The sequence below is a fragment of the Plasmodium vinckei genome (assembly GCF_900681995.1).
Source record: "Plasmodium vinckei vinckei genome assembly, chromosome: PVVCY_14".
NCBI classification, from domain to species: Eukaryota; Apicomplexa; class Aconoidasida; order Haemosporida; family Plasmodiidae; genus Plasmodium; species Plasmodium vinckei.
This window is the reverse complement of record NC_051306.1, coordinates 799,903-819,603: the sequence shown is the minus strand read 5'-3', so window position 1 is coordinate 819,603 and position 19,701 is coordinate 799,903. Positions and strand designations below refer to the sequence as shown.

Here is a 19,701-nt window from a genome sequence, read left to right as displayed (position 1 = left end):
AGTTTATTATGACAAAACAAATAGATAAATATAAATATGTACTTATAATGATTCTGGTCGTTCCTATTCTCTATGGGCATATAAAAAATTAGTAAAAATAATAATTTAGGTATCTGAAGCATTCTTTTCATTTCCATCTCCATATGCATATTTCTTTTTTTCATAATATATGTATGCCTGATTAAAAAAAAATGGATACTTATAACACAAACCATTCTTCAAAGATTACGAATGAAAATGATGAAAATATAATAGTAGATAGGAACCGAAAAAATAAAAATTATGGGAATTATATAAATAAAGATAATAATGATACTTATTATAAAAATAAAATATCTAATGATAAAAAAGACGGCACTAAATTGAAAGTGGATGAAACTAAAAATAAGACAGAACTAATTGTAGAAACAGAAGATAATGAATATATTGCTACAGATGAGAGTAGCAGTAATTTAAGTGATGATTTAGACAATGAACTAGTTGAAGAAAATGATATCGAAAAAAGAAATGAACTAAAAGAATTAGCAAATATATGTTTAGAAAATAATTTGACTATAAATAATGAAAATATCCAAATTATTAGAAAATTAAAAGAGAAAAGAAGGTTAGAAGATCGATTAAAAAAAAATGAAGATATAAAAGATTTTGAAGAAAAAAGACAAATTTTAGAGAAAATTGAATATCATGAATGGGCTGATAGAGAAAAACGAATAAAAGAATTACAAGAGAAAAAAATGAAACTATTAAAAAAAGTTATAATTCAAAGAGATACAGAAAAAGCAGATAAAATATTTTATGAAGTAGAAAAAGTAATACAAAATAGAGATAAAAATAAAGATCAAATTATCGAAAATTTTGAAAAGGAAAAAGCTAAAGATATTCGAAATCAATTTATTCAAAAAAAAAATAATTTAAAAACAATTTTTAGTAAAAAAACAGATGTAATAGATGACATGAATGATTATACATCAAACTATAACTTAGAATTAGAAAGAAATGGAATTATCCCCCCAAAATTAGATGAACCAACTTCAAACAAAATCGATAATTTATTAAATAGCAATGATATAGATTCTTTGACTAGCACATTTAATAAATCATTAGATTCTATGTATAAAGATAAGAAATATGACAAATTGTCAAAATATGAAAAGAAAAAAAACAAAGATGTTATTGATACATTTTATAGATACTTAAATAAAGAAGAAAAACAATATACTTGCGATGACTATTTAATAAGTGATACAAATAAAACAGCAAAAAAAATGCAGTGTATAAAAATTAACTTCCCATCTATAGATATAAAAAATAGTGAAGAAGACACTTTTGAAAAAAATGTCTTATATTTACAAAATTTATTAAGAGGAAAAGCTATCAAAAAACTTATGGACGATGGAAAACATTCTTGCATTGATTTAATTGAAGAATTAAAAACGTATGCAAAAATAGATCAATATAGTTCAGATGAAAAAGAAGCTTTTGAGAAAGAAAATTTGGACGAAATAAAAATTGATGCATATCTTGAAAATATGCAAGGAAAATATACATCAGAATTATTAGATGCCTTATCTAATGAATTAGAAAAATATGAAGAGGAAAGAAAAATTGCTATTTTAGTTAAATATGCTGAAAGAGAGAGACGATTGAAAGAATGCAAAGAAAAAGGAAAAAGACAAGCTGAACTATTATTAAGAGAAAAAGAAGACTATTTATTTAATGAAATTATGGGATTAAACAATCAAACCGTTGATTCATATCTAGAAGACATTTTAACTAAAGCTATAAATGATTCATCAAAAGAAGAAGCATTAGCTCGAACTAAAAAAAAAACAGAACAATTAAATGAAATTTATAATTCATTGGACAGTCAAAATGATGAACATAATAAATTCATTGTCAAAGATTTGGTAGGAAATTTCATTATTCCATATGTAGATAAACAAAGAGGTGCAGAATTCGATTTATTGGAACAAAAAAAAAATAATTACATATCTAATTTTGCAACGCAACACGTTTTTTCAAAAATTAATGAAGCATTTTAAAAATTACAGCAAAAATGTGATAATAACAAAATAAGCTTAAAATAATTGAAGTTGTAGCAAATGTCATATATTTGAAAGGAGCTTACACATATTTTTTCATTAAATTAATTGTGAGGGCTTTCTTTATTCATATGATGTTTTCTTTTATTTTCCCCAATTCTATAATTTTTGTAATTTAAATGTATAAAAAGAAATACAACATATAAAATATAAATGTAAAATACCAATTTAAATAGTGAAACCCTTTTATGCATATAATGAGGGCATTTCTGTTTTTGGTGAAACTTTATACAATACATTGTGTTATATGATGTTAAATCCGTACACACGCTATTAAATATATGGATATGCAAAGTTTATTTGACTTTATATGTAACTATTTTTCATATATTTTATTATGTACACCAAAAAAAAAACCCAAATGAATAAAATAAGCATTATTCAAATGGTTATCTCAATAAATAATTTTGACAACCCTATATTTTTATAATTTGTTCGTGCTTTTAAATTTGCAACTATATATAGGCAGCCTATTTCATAAAAAATAAATTAAGTTATAAAATATATATTTATATGTGGATATATTTTTTCTGGATATTTGATATAATAGGAATTAAAAAAATTTTCATCCTCTATGAACCTAAATGTGAACAAATTATCGAACACCATTTGTAGCAAGTCGATCTTTAAAATTAGTTACATATGTGGTTTAATAATCCTTTTCCCCAAAAATTTAAAACCACAATACTTACTAATAATATTGAATATGATATTATGATACATAAACAGATAATTATTTAATTACATTTAAAAATAAACAAATATGCATAACATCCATAAATACACAAAATACGGTTAAATACATTAACCTGTGTTGTCACCATTTAAGTATACGAAGGGAAATACCATTTGTGTTTATTCTCGCATTAAAAAAAGACAAATGAAAGGAAAAAAATAAAATATTTAATATGATATATCATTTGTCAAAGATGTTATAAAAATAAAAATTACAAATAAAATAAAATGTTCTTTGTTCCTAAAATAATAATTTTATGTGGGTTAAGGAATTTTTGGTTAAACACATTATTTATTGTATACCAAGGATATAAATATTTTATTATTTTATATTTTGGATATTTTAAATGAACAGTTTTGTAAATTGCCTTAGAAAATTATAATAAATGTATAACGTGTGAATATGGATTTTTTTGGTGTTTTTTCTTTTCTTTTCTTTTTTTTTTTTTGAAATTTGATATGTTGATTTTGATTTATGCATAACGGGTTAATGGAAAATGAATAAATAACAGTAAAAAGAATAAATTTAAAAAATAAAAGCAACATGCTATCAAATAAAAAATTATATAAATAAAAAAAACGGGTGCACAACTATGTTTTTCAAAAGAACAGTTGGTGCACAACAATTATAACCAAGAAATTTTCTTTACCACTTTATAATCACCTCAAAAAATATATAAAAATATAGAATATAACAAAATATTGTAATTAAACATTTATAATGTTTTTTTGAAAAACAAATTTATATATATATTAGTATATGTAATAGTAAAACAACAATTGTAAATACTATTTTTTTTATTAATTGTTTTATAATTATAAAAAAATAAATGAATATATATACAAATATATGTGTATACTGTATATACAACTCGTTGTAGCACGTTTTAATTAATTACGGAAGTATAATTTTTTTTTTTTCGAATTTAAATATATGAAGACAGTGTGCGCATATTAAAAAACATATAAATTTATTATATAATAATATTCGTATATTGCATATGATTAAATAAATATATTGCTTTATATATAAATATTATCATTATAATACATTACATAATAATAACAATATAATTAATATATGCAATATTAGCACTATATATGCGTATATATATATGCAATTGTGTAATAATAATGCGTATACGCAAAGTTCCATAAAAGAAAATTATATTGTATTTGGATATTTTTATTATATACAATTTAATATTCTTTATAGTATGTATTAAAACTTAATTTAAAAATATATATATATTTTTTATTTACACAAAACAATGTTTAATGTTTAAGAAAAATTATACTATTTACCTTTTGTTAAGTTTTTTTTTTGTAAAGAACCATAATAATTATTTTTTTTATTAATTATTTATTTATTTTATTTTTTATTATTCATTTTTATAAAAATAAATATTTATTTTTTTTTTTTCATTTATATTTTGAATAAATACGATCAGAAAAATATATTAATTGAATTTTCGTATAAAAAATAGTCTGAAATCGAAAAAATTGTTTAAATAAAAAAAATTATTTAAAATAAATATTAAAAAAAAATTTATCTATTATTTCCCATAATATACAAAAATGTCAGGAAAAGGACCAGCACAAAAATCACAGGCTGCAAAGAAAACTGCAGGAAAAACCTTGGGCCCAAGGCACAAAAGAAAAAGAAGAACAGAATCTTTTTCACTTTACATTTTTAAAGTTTTAAAACAAGTCCACCCAGAAACAGGAGTAACAAAAAAAAGTATGAACATTATGAATTCATTTATCAATGATATTTTTGACAGATTAGTTACTGAAGCAACTAGATTAATTCGTTACAATAAAAAAAGAACTTTATCATCACGTGAAATTCAAACTGCAGTTAGATTACTTTTACCTGGTGAATTATCAAAACACGCTGTTTCAGAAGGTACCAAAGCTGTAACAAAATACACTACCAGTGGTGCATAAATATAATAATATGTTTTTACTTATATTTGATAAAATCACACGTACATATATATAACCATTTTTTTAATTTTTATTTCGTCAAATTCATGTGAATAAACTGCTGTATTGTAAAAATTGAAATGAATGCCACATAATTTTATTTGTGTTTAAAAAAAAATCTTCGAAAAGTATGATATATTTGAATATGATTCATTATGGAGATTAATTTTTAGAAATTGTGAAAAAATTATAGAAAATTGTTTTTAAATAATGTGTGCATTTTTTTTTAAATGTTTTTAAACATATGATAAATGCATGTATGTATTTATATATAGGTATGTATGTATATATATATTTTTTACATGTATGCATTGATGCATTTATGTTTCAGTACATATAAAAACTGAAAAGACATATCGAAAATGTGAAGTGAAATTATAGTATATATGTATATAAACTTAAAAATGTTTTAGCATGCTTACTTGTTTCTTAATCTTCTAATATATATGTATGAAATATCGATTTAAAAATAATAACAATTTAAAGAACATATGAAATTGTACTAATATACTCTATGATATCTGTTTTTAGTCCTGCAAAAAATATATATATTATAAAGGACTAATTAATAAAAAGGTCTTCATTTACTAACTTCTCATCTTTATGGGTGTTTGTAAAAAATCAGAAAAAGGAAATATGATACGAATATATACAATGCATTTTAATAGGAACTTATTTATTGGGGTTTTTCACTAATATATTTGTATAGATAAGAAAAATTGTGAATTATTGCCTATATCTTTTCTAATGTAGTATAAGCAATATTCAAGACATTTTTGAGGAAAATAATTTACTAAATTTGTTGACCATGGGTTATATCTATATTAAAAAAAAAGATAATAAATGATAAAAAACAAACCTCTTAAAATTTTTCATTTTCTATATAAAAATGAAATGTACACAATAATATTATATAAAGGATATATAGAATTTTACTTATAAATTAGTGCATTGGTCGATTACAGTCTATTTCATGAACAAAATGTTTTGTACATACCAGTTTAGTCCAACGAGTATTGTAGAAATATTATAAAAAGAAAATGGTTGCATATATAAGTGTAAAAATATATATATTTATGTATAAATCGAAATATAGTACTATAGCAGTATATGGACATTAATTCGTTATGCTGATCAAAAGAAACACGGAAAAAAGGAAAATAATAAATATATTTATTTTTGTGTATATAGAGAAGAAATTCAAAACATAAAATGGAAAATCGTAAAAAAACCTATATTTTACGAAACTCAGATATAAATATCATTCATTTTTATTAACATTTGCGCTTTTTCTTATTTAAACAATCGCAAATAGTATACGATGAGAAATTTTCACATCATTATTTTTTCATAAACCTAAAAAATTATAAGAACAAATGAGAACCACCCAAATATTAATAGTTTTTATATGTAATGTGGATATACATAGTAAAGGAAAAGATAGTATTATCCAAAGGGAACTATTTTTTTAAATAAGCAGTTGAGTTATTCATATATAATATATTTAGCCTCATTATTTGAGTTTATGGTGTTACATTGCACATAAAAAATTGAGATATTTAATAAAATTATTATTTGTTTATAATTAGCTTAAAGACTATTATAGAATCTAGAGTTAAGCCATGCACATAGGTACATTAAATATTAATAATAATACATCTTTTAGATAATATCTTAAATATTATAATCTTTTCACATCCTTATAATATATATATATATATATATTCATTTGTATGGCGTAAAAATCAAAAAAGCTATCCTTATCATATTTTATTATTTTTTTCTTATATATATGAATGTTATTTATTAAACCATTGTGAACACTTTGTTTAAATTTAATAACCTCCTTTATATTTCTATGAATTTTTAAAATGTTGTAATTTTTTCTGTTTTGATATAAAATTTTATTTGTAGAATAATAAAAATATAAATATAATAAGCACATTTATAAAAATGCATGTATATTCTTATTTATAGATATATTGAGCACATATATTTATATATATACATAATTTATAAAATTTAATGTCGTATACCCGTTATTACACAATTAAGAAAGAAATTTGAATATGTTTTAAACAAAATGCATGTTCTTATATATTCAATATACCAATTTTTAAATATATAATTATATAAAAATGCGTCTATGCTGTAATTTTATTTTTTAAAAAACTCGAACAGTTATATTTGACATGAAACTGCTTATTTTATTAGTGGGGTAACGCCGGCAATGGAAATATTCTAATATGGATCTTGCTATTAAAAAATATATATATGCATATATAATAAGTACATGTAAAAAAAAATAACAATACGACATAAAATAAAGGATTAAGTATATAATGTATATAAACATTTAATATTAATACCCGAAGAAAATAAAAAAAAAATAAATATAACACTTATATAAAAATACACTAAAATGTAGTACACCTCATTAAAAAAAAAAATCTATACTTACATTTTAATATTATATAGGAATAAAAAACTTTTCGATGTAAAAATAAAAATTTTCATAATAATTATATAAATGTTTTACAATATGATTTTATTGAATTTTTTAATTTTGTAAAAAAAGCTAAAAAAATATCGTTTTATTTAGTAAGGCTTAATAATAATAAATGGTTTACTATTAATTATATATATGAAATATTTTAATATTTGCATTGTTTATTTATTGTAAAGAGATTAAAAATCTATATATGTTAGTAACACCTAATGATATATCACATCTTTTTTAGAAATATTGCGTTTTGTATTTAATATGCTTATTTCATTTTTAATTTTATAATATATATATATATATGTATATATTATATTTCATATTTATATACGTATTACATAATTAATTTACTATTTGAAGTGATACCTATTTAAATATTTCATTATATTATATATTTTTATTCACATTGAATGTGTATGCAAATTTTAAGTTCTACATATAAATATACATGTGTCTGTTTTAATTAGTATGATTTTTTTATCCCTATATATCGTGCATTAAACTAAATAAAATTATACAATATGTTTATTTTATTGTATATATTTTTTGATTATATACAAATGATAGAGAATTAATGATTCATTTAGTTCGAGAATATCTAAAATTGTATTTGTATTTTCATTTTTGTTCTTTTGTAAATTAATAATTATATATGTGGATATAACTAATGCTACATATCCATTTCTATACTGACAAATTTTTTGTTTATATATATTTATACATATATATATATTTTTAAGGCGTATTTTAATAAAACATACGCATATTTATTGTATTTAAGCGATGTTAAACATTTTTTCACGTGAACAAAACCATTTTTTTATTCTACATGAATTAAAGTTTGTACATTTATGTGCGTTCGTAGAGGTGACCCAGTTGTAATTGTTATATTATTTGCAATTTTTTATGTGTATTGTTTTAAATAAGCATAAAACATATACTGTATATAATGAATTTTTGCATATATATCTATAAATACGGCTTATAGTTATATAGTACCTCAGATAACAGATTATTTATCTATTTTTTTTTTATCACGCTATGTTTTGATTCTTGCTTAATTTAATATTATAAAAAAGCTTTGAAGTGGTATATATTATGCATAAGCACTTGTGAAAGTATTCATGCTAATATAGAAACTTTTTTTATAATTATACCTATTTTTATTATGTTATGTAGAAATTATTAATTTGAGTTTTATTATATTTATAATAATTTTTTTTTAAGTTTTATTTTATTATTATTATTTTTATGAAATAATATAATTTTTGTTAAAAAGGGAAAACATGATATAGATTATTTATGTACATGGAAAATATCGATAAGTGAATCTATATGTAGAATTTTACAAAACAGTAAAATGCATTGGAAAAAAAATTATTAAGATTAAAAGGAGTCCAACAGTGTATAATAGGAGGGGGAAAATATATATTTGTATAAGTAATAAAATAGTGTATTAAAAAAAATTGTTACAAATAAATTTTATTTATTCATTACATGCATCTATATATAGAAATAATTTAAGGAAAATTGAAGAGGGGAAAAATCTGGATACAGATAAAAACCCAAATAATGCATATTCTTTATATAATAAAAACTTTGAAAATTTAAAAACAAATCAGAATAAAAAAAATAATTTAATTATAAATATTCCAAATGCTAACGATATTAATAATAATATAAATAATAAATTAAGTAATAATAATAATAATTCCGAAATGAAATACGTCACAAACCCCGACTTGTCGAATGCATACAATAATATAGAAATGATAAATAACAAGGAAGGTGAATTAAAATATAATAGAAATGATACTTTATATAATTATGTAAATCGGGAAATATCTGTAGAAAATATAGATACTTTAGAAAATTTACATATAAGCAATGATATATATTTACGTAAATATACGGATATAAAAGATACTAATATTTTGAGAAATTATAATAATTTATTATCCAAAGAATCCCTGGAAAAATATAATATAAATTATATTTTTGACAATAACAACGGGAATAGTAATACTATTACTGACAGTAATAGTAGTAATAATAATTTAAATTTTAATGATAACAATAATAATAGTGAAAGGAAAATAAATTATTATAGAGCAGAAAATTTTCCTAATATTCCCAAAAATATAGTATATAGAGATATAAATAATGATTGTATGCTACATAATGAAATAAATTATGAACAACTAAATGAATTGTGTTATGAAAATAACAGTAATAATATAGAAAATAACAATTCTATTAAAAATTCAGAAGGTAAGGATAATACCAATTTGCCGAATAGCTTAAATAGCATTTTACCTGATATAAAACAAAAAAAAAACCTTGATTTTACGCATCTTTCATATTATAATAATTTAAATGAAAACAAAGGCGAAAATTTAAAGTATCCACATATTGACTCGTACAATATTAAAGATATGCATGATGATAAAATGAATGACTGTATTCTAAATGTAAACCGTACTGACGACAATTTCAACACTAATAATAATATAAAAAATAATGATATCGAAGATTATGATGTTAATATGAAATTAGAAAATGGTATTAATGCAATAAATAATATTAAACAAATGAAGAAATATGATAGTAATGAACAAATTAATAATATAAATAACAACAATAATGATAATAAGAGCGAAAACAACAAACTCAATGATGATAAAAATTTTCAGCATGACGCATTAAAACCAGACTATTTAAATTATATGGAAAATAAGATGGATTTAAAAAATCTAAACAATGGAAATTATTTTAATATTGATTATTATAACCAAACAGGGTTATATAATAACTCTATGGAAAATATAACACAAGATGAGTTTTCAGAGAAAATAAATAATATAACCCAACTCCATGATATGAATCATGCAAATAATGGAATGCGCTTAAATATTGGCAATTTAATTCATAATAATAATGATGAAGAAGGAAATGGCATAAAGGATGAGAATTTTAATGATAAAATAAACATCCAAGAAAATTATAATAAATATGCGAATTATGTATATAAAACATGCTATAACTTAATAGATAATAAAATATTAAACTCTGAGTTATATTATAGCAATCCCAATGATATAAAAAATATTTCGCTTATTGCAAAAGATGGAAATATAATGTATAAAGATAAAATGAATGCTGTTTCAAATATAAATGTAATACCCAACAATACGGACCAATTAAAGAATTTGAACGGTATAAATGTAAATAATAAATATTCTGAAAATGAAATAAATATGGGTATTAATAACTATAATAATGATGAAGATAATAGTACCATAAATCATAACAATAGCGATGGAAATAGTAGTACTACTGTTGCCATTAGTAGTGCAATGGATAGTGATAATGCGAAGGAAAATAATATGAATATAGAATATAGTAATTTAAATAATGGTAAGAATGAAATAATAGATGATGAAAATATTTGTAACATAAATAATGGGCAAAACAAAATTTATCCATTATCAATTAATTTAAATAATATTCATTATATAGAAGCTAACAGCAATATGCCTGAATATGACCCTAATAATAAACTATACAACTATTCACAATTTTATAAAAAAAATTATATATATAATGAGATTAAAGAAAATAATGAACATATACAAGGTAGCGAAATGAGAGCAGATTATATTTCCAAAAATGGAAACACTGAAAATAAAGGTAATGATAGTACCAATAATAGCAATACATATGCTGATGAATATGACACAGAAATCGAAGAAATGATATTAAAAAAAAACGAATTTAAAAAGATGATATTAAATAATGAATCAGAATTTACAACTATAAACGAAGATGATGAATTATACAAAACTGTTCTATATTTTGAAAAAAAGAATAAAAAGATATTAAAAATGAGAAAAACATTAAGACGAAAAAGAAAGCTTAAAAAATTAGAAAATGCAGAAAATGATGATGATAATATTAATGGTTCAGCAAAGATTATTCAAGAAAATATCCCAAATGACAAAATTCCAAAACGAGCAAATAATTTAATGCCTATAAATAATGAATACATTCCCAATGAAGGATTAAATGGTATAAGCATGAATTACAACCAACATGAAAAAGGATACGATTTTTCACATATTTCGAAAAATAATAATGGTAATGGTCTATTAAGTTCATGCCTGGGTAATGTAGATGATAAAAATATAGCAAATGAAAACTTAAAAGAAGACTCGTTTTCGAATTTTAATATAAATAACGATATAGGATTACCCATTTATGGAATAAAAAGAGAACATACATTTTCTATTTCTGGTGTGAATTTTCAAAATAATATTAATGATGTGGGTGATTGTACTAATACAAATGATGTTTACTTATCGAATCAATTAAATGGAACAGATAATCAGATGGTGAGAATAAAAAGTGAAGAAACATTGAAAAATGGAGAAACTGAAACTACCGAATTAAACACGGGAAAAAAGAAACCCGGAAGAAGAAAGACCAGAGAGAAAAAGACAAAAGATAATAATGATGGCAACTTAATATATGATAACCAAGTTGATAATAAGCAGGTTGATGGCGCAATAAATGAGGAATCAAACGAGCCCAAAAATGGATCAGTTAGAAAAAGGAGGAGCCCAAAAAATAAGAATAAAAATAATATTATTTCCAACGGATTGGGTATTGATTTAGTAGAAAATAATAATTTAAATTTTGAAACCAATAATGAAATAAATTTGCAAGCAAATAATAATAACAATGAAGTAATTTTGAATGCTGACTATAACAATGACACGTTAAATAATCATATACATGTTAAGCATGAATTAACAAATGAACATTTAAATGAAAATAATTTAATTAGCTGTTCAATGCTTGCATATAATGGTAATAATACAAATAATCCGGAATTGGATCAGGGCTTATCAAATAATATGACTACTATTGAGCCATATGGGAATAATATGCTAATAAGTGATGATGCAAATATGCCAACAAAAAGGAAAAATAGTATAACTAAGCTTAATTCGACAAATCAAGGAACAGGTAATACACCAAAAAGAACCACAAAAAGAGAGCCCAAAAATTCTCCAAAAAAAAATTCAAATAAGGATGATAATATAACACAAGGAGATATGGTGATGGTTAAAACATGTCCTATTAGAATTGATGAAATAAAAACGGAAATTTTGACAAGTGAGGATGAATTAAAAAATCGAAATAATAATGATGAGAATGTTGATTTAATAACGAAAAACGAAAAAAAAAAACGAAACGTAAATATATTTAAGATGAAAAAAGAGAAGTCCGAAAAATCTGGAGAGAAAAAAGTGAAAATAAAAATACCCTTCGAGGAATATTATAAAAAATGTAAAGAAATATATAATAACATAGACACATTAGCAAAAATTGATGATGCTAATATTCCTTCTATTGAAGATGAAAATTTTATTGGCAATTTAACAGACCTTTTAGAAAAAAAAGAAAACTTAATATGCTCGAATTGCTTATATGCTTATAAAATACAAATCGCCCCAAAGAAAAATGAAAAAAATGATGAAAGCAATGAGCTAAATGAATTGAATAAAGTATCATGCGATAAATGTAGTGAGCAAAAGGATGAAAATATTGACAAACTGGCGAGTAATACGAATGATTCTACTAATGATGATAAAATTGAAAATGCCGATAACAATGATGAAAAAGATAATAAAACCTTGAATGAATCTTCGAAAAATGGAAATTATATTGATATTAATACTTTTAATGAAATACTAGACAAAAATATGGCCCAAGAAAATGAATATAAGATAACTTTTTATTGTTTGTGTGGGTACAGTAAATATATAAATGATGGTAATGAATGGAAACAAGTAATAAATTGTTATTATGATGAAAAAAATGAACTAAAACCAAAAGCCCCTTATTTATTTTGTACGAAATGTAAAGAAATGTTAATAACTAATAGATTTCTTGATAAAGATAAAACAAAAATTATAATGGTTTGTGAATGTGGTAGTCGAAATTATGATAGAACCAATTCGTTTTGGTCGAGGCGAGGTAATATTAAGCAAAGAAAAGCACCTCAAATTTTATGTGAAGAATGCAATTCTAAAATGTGGGTACATACATGGCTAGATGATATAGGATCAAAAGTAAAATTATTATGTAAATGTGGCTTTAAAAACTTTTTAAAAAAAAATAATAATTGGGTTAGAAGCCCAAGATGGAAAAAACCGGTCCCATTAATAATATGTAATTCTTGCCAACAAAAAATGTACATGAGCCAATGGTTAAGTAATGATGGTACAAAAGTTAAAATGAAATGTGAATGTGGATGGAAAACATTAATAAAAGAAGGCAATACATGGGTTCGTAGTGAATGGTCTAAAAAATTGTTGTGTCTTAGATTAGTTAAAAACCCCGATTTATTACAAAAAAAATATCAAGTTCATTCGAAAAAGAAAAATAAATTGCAGGATGGAAATGAGTTATTATATATCGATGAAAACAATAATATAAAGCAGTGTAATAATGAAATGAATCCCTCTTTAGCTTGCGATCCAATGATAAAAAATAACCAAGATGTGTTTGTAACTAGTTTAAGCAATTGCATAAATGGCATCAATAATAGTGATAATAATAATAGTCCTATGTTAGACAACCATGCATTAAGTTATAGCCACAATGATATTATTAATATAAGAACCTCGAGGTCAATAATAGGTTCCGAAATAAATAATAGCAACAATATATTTCAACAAAATGGGCAATTTTTGAATAATGTAGTCATAAATCATGGCATTGATATTATAAATAATGATTCAGGCTTTCAAGGCGAAATTAAAGAAAACCATAAACAAAAGAATATGACTCTAAATAATCCTTATGATAATATTATTCTAGAAAGTAGTCAAAATAACAGTAGTAGTAGCCATATTAATAAAGATGCAAATGCCGGATATAATAGCATTCAAAATTCTGTAAATAACTATTTAAATTGCAAAACTAACTACAGTAATAATAGCAATAATGATGGGGTATTTTTAGAGCCAAACCAGGATTATTATTTAAGCAATAATAAAGATGAAACTAATATAGTATTAAATAAATCAAATACTACTGTAAAGAATAAGAAAAAAAATATGGGATTAAATGAAAAATGTAAAACCAATGAATCCAAAAAGACAAATAATAAAAGAAAAGCAAGTAATAATAATGATAATAATAAATATTGGGAAAATGGAAATCTTGATATGATAATATCAAATGATAATAACACAAAAAAAAACCAAGGGGCTTTATTGTATAAACAAAATTTTAAAAAGAAAAAGAATATGGGACCAAAAGGAAAAAATAATAATCCGGAAAATATTTTAATCGGTTCTTCAGTTCCGTTGGATTCAACAGGTTCGACTATAATATCTAATTCAGTAGTAAGAGAATGCTCATTAATATATGATGAAAATGCCTCAAATATACAAAGGTATAAATCTCAACAATCGAACAATAGTGATAATATAAATAATCGGGAAGATATATTGAAACAAAGAAATGACCATTCTTATGGCTTTTATAATATAGAAAGACCAATTGATGAAAATAGTTTGAATAATAATTTTAATAAAATATATTGTGATAATACTAATGTTAATACTATTAATAATAATGGCACTAAGGATAGTAATGATAACCATAGAGATAATGGGGAGAATAATAATAGCAATTCTAATACTAGTGGAAATAATAATGACACTAATGATAATAATAGTAATAAAAATAGTGGCAATAGTAATCCAAGTACTTGTTATTATGTTAACAATTATTATGACCATCAAAATTATGACAAATCTTATTTTAACCATCCATATGTTATTTCACATTTTAATGAAAATACATTTAATAATAATAATGACATAAATTCCAATAATACGCATGATGCATATAATAATATATTAAACACTACATATAATCATGCAAATAACAATTTTGATATGAATTATAATCCAAATTTACCCACACATCATATTGATGATAAAAAAAAATACTTGCTAGAGCATATAGAAAAATTAAACTTTAATTTAAGTGAAAATAATATAAATAATTATCTCGAAAATAATTTAATTGAGAATGTTAATGATCAAAAAAATGACAATAAAAATAAAAAGGAAAAAAAGAAAAAAAAAATGGATCCAAATGATATAAATGTAAATTATCAAAATGATGTAGCCCAAACAAATATGAGCACAAATGAACTATATAATGAAAGTGGGGGCATAATGAAATATGTAAAAAATATTACAAATATTTTCTCCAGTAATAAGGATAAAAATGATACTAATGTTGATAACCAAAACGATAACACTACTAATAATAACAAGAAAAAAAATAAAGGTCGAAATGCTAATAAAAAAGAAAATGCCTCAAAAAATGAAAATAAAGGAAATGGTGAAAATGATAAGACTTCAAGTACCAGCATCGTAAATGAAAACTTATTGGTCGATAGTGAATCATGCAAAGATGGAAACATTTATTTAAAAAAAAATAATGTAAATCACAATAAGAATGATTTTAAAGATTATTTTCCATTTTCTTCTAGCCATAATGAAAATCCTCAATTTATAGAAAATGAATATTGCAACGAATCTACTAATATATACAATAATATTTTAAATTTGCAAGCAATCAATGAAAAATTGAAAAATGAAAATCCTTCCACTTTTAAATCACAAATACCTGATGTTGCACAAGAAAAAAATAATATGAACGAAATATTTTGTAATTATAATTTTAGTTCAGATAGTGAGGAAAAACAATGTGCCCATGAAATAAAATATAAAATAAATGATTTTTTAACTATATGTACAAATTGCCATGAGTATATAAATAATAATATGGATTGCAATAAAATGATATCTAGTAATGTATTGCCTGAATCTTCTAATAATTCTATTTGTAAAATGAATATCCATGAAAATGATTCCGAATATAAGAATATGAATAATTATGATCATATAATTAAAAATAAAAAAAATATGAACAGTTACCATAATGAGCATATTTATAATTCACTGAAAATGGACAATAACTATTCTATGAATTTTTTAGATCATCAAAATATATGTGATACGAATTATTTAGGAAATAATAATTGTAAAAATAGTAATAGAAATACCACTATTAGCAATAATAATAGGGCTAGTAATAATAATACGAAAAATTGTATTAATGATGATAGTAAGAATACAAGCCAATGTTATAGCTCTCCCGAAAATGACGCCACAACACCAACTAATGGAAAATCCAATAATGATAATATTCACATTATCGAAAATGTAGATGAATTTAACCATTTATATAATCAATATTGTGAGTACTATTTAAATAATGGTACGATAGATGATAACCAAATTAAAAGCGATTATATAACTAATCTTTTTTTCCAATATCAAAATTCCTATGCTCAAAATAGCGATAAATGTATAAACAGCCAAACACCCCCATTAGAAAGTGATAAATTATATTTTAGTGAGGAAAATAAATACATAAGTGATTCAACACAATATATGAACGAGGAAATAAATTCAAACGAAAAAATAGGATATGATGAAAAAAATTCTAATAACAATAATAGTGATGATAATTATCAAGATAATTACGAAAATTATATTAAAACAGAATGCAATACTAATGTGTGCTATAATATTATACATACATAGGAAAATAAAATAGGATTGACATAGTTGCTATATTGGAAGGAAAACCATATCTCTCAAAAATAGAACTATAAAATATAATAAAAATTGAGCCAATTATATATGCAATGAACATAAAATAAAAATGATGGAACAACGGTATTTCCGGCACATATTCAAAATAGCATTATGAAATTATGAAATAGAAGTGAAGATTTGAAAAATATTGTATTTTTTTTTTAATTAATTATTATAAATGATTTATATTCTGTATTAGTTATGTTATAAACGTACGTAATTAATGTTCAACTTTATAGTTTATTAATTATTTTACTTTAAATTATTAAATATAAAATTATTCATGTTTTAAGTTTATATTTTTATTTGTGTAAAGTAATATGAAAATTATTAAAGTGGGGACGCCTCGCCTTTTTTATAGTTATATTTCGTAATTTTTTTTATTTTTTAATATTTCATTTATAACATTTTTATATAACAACACGTATATCTCTTTTTAAATATTTGTTTTCTTAAAATATAAATAAAAAAACGGCCATATGATTTTGGTAAATAAAAATAGTATTAAATTTTTAAGTGATGAGTTTAGTAAGGTGAAGGATGCACATGCATAGGCGTATAGCTTATTACAATTTAATAGGATAGGGGAATATATAAATTAAAAAACACTCGAATTAATAGTAAATTAAATATGTTTATAAAAAAATAAATAGAATAATGGCACCATATACTATTTTATAAAAATGTGTATATGAGTATGGCAACATAATTATCACTATATAAGTATCCATATATAAAAAGAGTATTAGGTATATCCATTTACTTTAGACATATTTTATCAATAACAAATAATTTTAATATAAAAATGGTTTTTCAATGAAAAATATATATTTTGAATTAGAATTTTATTATAATAGATATATTTTATGGTTATTTGTGGGTGTTGACACTTCAAAACTTATTATGCAAATATGAGCTATTAAAAATTATAAAGTATGAAATAAATATCTATAAATGTTTATCACTACTATACATCTATTCTATTTTTTAAGTAAAATCTTGCTAATTAATTTTTAAATTATTATATTTTTTTCATTAAAATGTTTATTTAAATAAAAATATATACATATAATATTATATGCATGTATAAAAAAATATAAAATAATAATAGTAATGACTATCACAGCAATAACATTTTAATAATATATGTTATTATAACGTAAATGTTATAAATCAAAAAAATATAATTCCAAAAAATTAATTTAAGCTGTAGTTTTTAATTATATTAAAACTTTAAAATGCTATAAGAAAAAATCTTAATTACAAATTTAGAACATAATAAAATTTATCATATATACACGATTATGGTTACTTGGGGATATTCTTTATAATCTTATAACAAGTTTACACATCAATTAAAAGCATTGGAAAAACACATAATACAATTTGATTGCATTTGAATGCAATTCACAAATATATATAGTTATAAATTTATGCTATAAATGCATTTGTTTGGCATACCCTAAATTATCTATGGCTAGATGAAGGAAAGTGATATTCATAATTCTATGGAGAAGGACCAAAAAGCTAATAAAGAAAATGGTGAAGATGACAGAAAACAGAGCAAGGATATTAGCTTTAGCAATGACTGTATGGAAAACAAAGAAGATACTAAAAGTAAAAGATCAAAAAATAGTCCTATAATAAATAAAGACGAAGTTAATGAAATAAGTGACAAGTATATAAAATATTTAGAATGTATAAAAAATAATTGGTCTTCATCTCAAGCATCAAAGTTATTAAATGAAAAATTAATAAAATATATATCTGAACGGTTTTTATATATGTCTAGTTCTCTAAAGGTTAGAGTATTAACAAGCTTTTTTTATTTAACTGATAAGTTACGAATTGAAACAAAAGAATATTTATTATTAATTACAGCTAATGGCGAAATTGATGGTAATGGATGGGTTAAAAAATTTAGCCGTATTTTAAAGCAATTCGTTAAAACCGGAATTATTGATATTAAGGATATAGATAGCCAAACAATGCACAGAATTTTAAATTATATTGACCAAGAAAGTAGCAATAAAAAGGGGAAAAAATGCTATAACCACAATAAAAAGGAAATCGAATATATACATATGTGTGATCCGATAAATGAATTAAAAAATTTAGAAAATAAAAATATTATACATTTGGACGAATATAAAATGTTTACACCCTCAAAAAATTTTGATTGCCTTCTTTTATCGGTAACAATATATAAAATAAATTATTACTAAGTATTTCATATTCATACACATATATATGATCCTATTCAATGTTAATGAGTGTGATAATATGATATTTTATGTATAATTTAAGCATATACCCAAAACAGTATATGTATGGGCATTCAAAACATTATCTACTTATATTCCTTTACCAGTATTTTTACTTTTTTCCCACCCCATACGGATAATAATATGTTTATTGATCGTGAAAATAACATTATTCCCCATTTTCCATTTATATATACACATTTATTTTCTTTGCTTTTTTCTTAATTTTATAGGTAATTAAAAAAGGGATTAATGAATTTAAAAAATAAGCATAATCCATATATAAATAGCTATTATTATAAATATCTACATTTCATTTTCCTTTCTTTTTTAATATATATTCATAAGAAAAA

General features: G+C 22.2%; 4 protein-coding genes across 4 annotated transcripts; all 4 read left to right on the top strand.

Moving 5' to 3' along the window:
- Window positions 1-191: 191 nt before the first annotated feature.
- Window positions 192-2,042, top strand: PVVCY_1402220 (conserved Plasmodium protein, unknown function; the record flags this gene model as incomplete). Its single annotated transcript, XM_008624799.1, has 1 exon — window positions 192-2,042. The coding sequence occupies one exon, from the start codon at window positions 192-194 to the stop codon at window positions 2,040-2,042; it is 1,851 nt and encodes a 616-aa protein (XP_008623021.1).
- A 2,373-nt stretch (window positions 2,043-4,415) lies between these two features.
- On the top strand, window positions 4,416-4,787 carry PVVCY_1402210 (histone H2B variant, putative; the record flags this gene model as incomplete). The annotated part of the gene is made up of 1 exon (XM_008624800.1): window positions 4,416-4,787. The coding sequence occupies one exon, from the start codon at window positions 4,416-4,418 to the stop codon at window positions 4,785-4,787; it is 372 nt and encodes a 123-aa protein (XP_008623022.1).
- Window positions 4,788-8,631: 3,844 nt separating this feature from the next.
- PVVCY_1402200 (conserved Plasmodium protein, unknown function) lies at window positions 8,632-17,030 on the top strand (the record flags this gene model as incomplete). Its single annotated transcript, XM_008624801.2, has 2 exons — window positions 8,632-8,654; window positions 8,843-17,030. The coding sequence occupies 2 exons, from the start codon at window positions 8,632-8,634 to the stop codon at window positions 17,028-17,030; spliced, it is 8,211 nt and encodes a 2,736-aa protein (XP_008623023.2).
- Window positions 17,031-18,565: 1,535 nt separating this feature from the next.
- Window positions 18,566-19,617, top strand: PVVCY_1402190 (negative elongation factor A, putative; the record flags this gene model as incomplete). The annotated part of the gene is made up of 2 exons (XM_037634853.1): window positions 18,566-19,279; window positions 19,582-19,617. The coding sequence occupies 2 exons, from the start codon at window positions 18,566-18,568 to the stop codon at window positions 19,615-19,617; spliced, it is 750 nt and encodes a 249-aa protein (XP_037490895.1).
- Window positions 19,618-19,701: the final 84 nt, after the last annotated feature.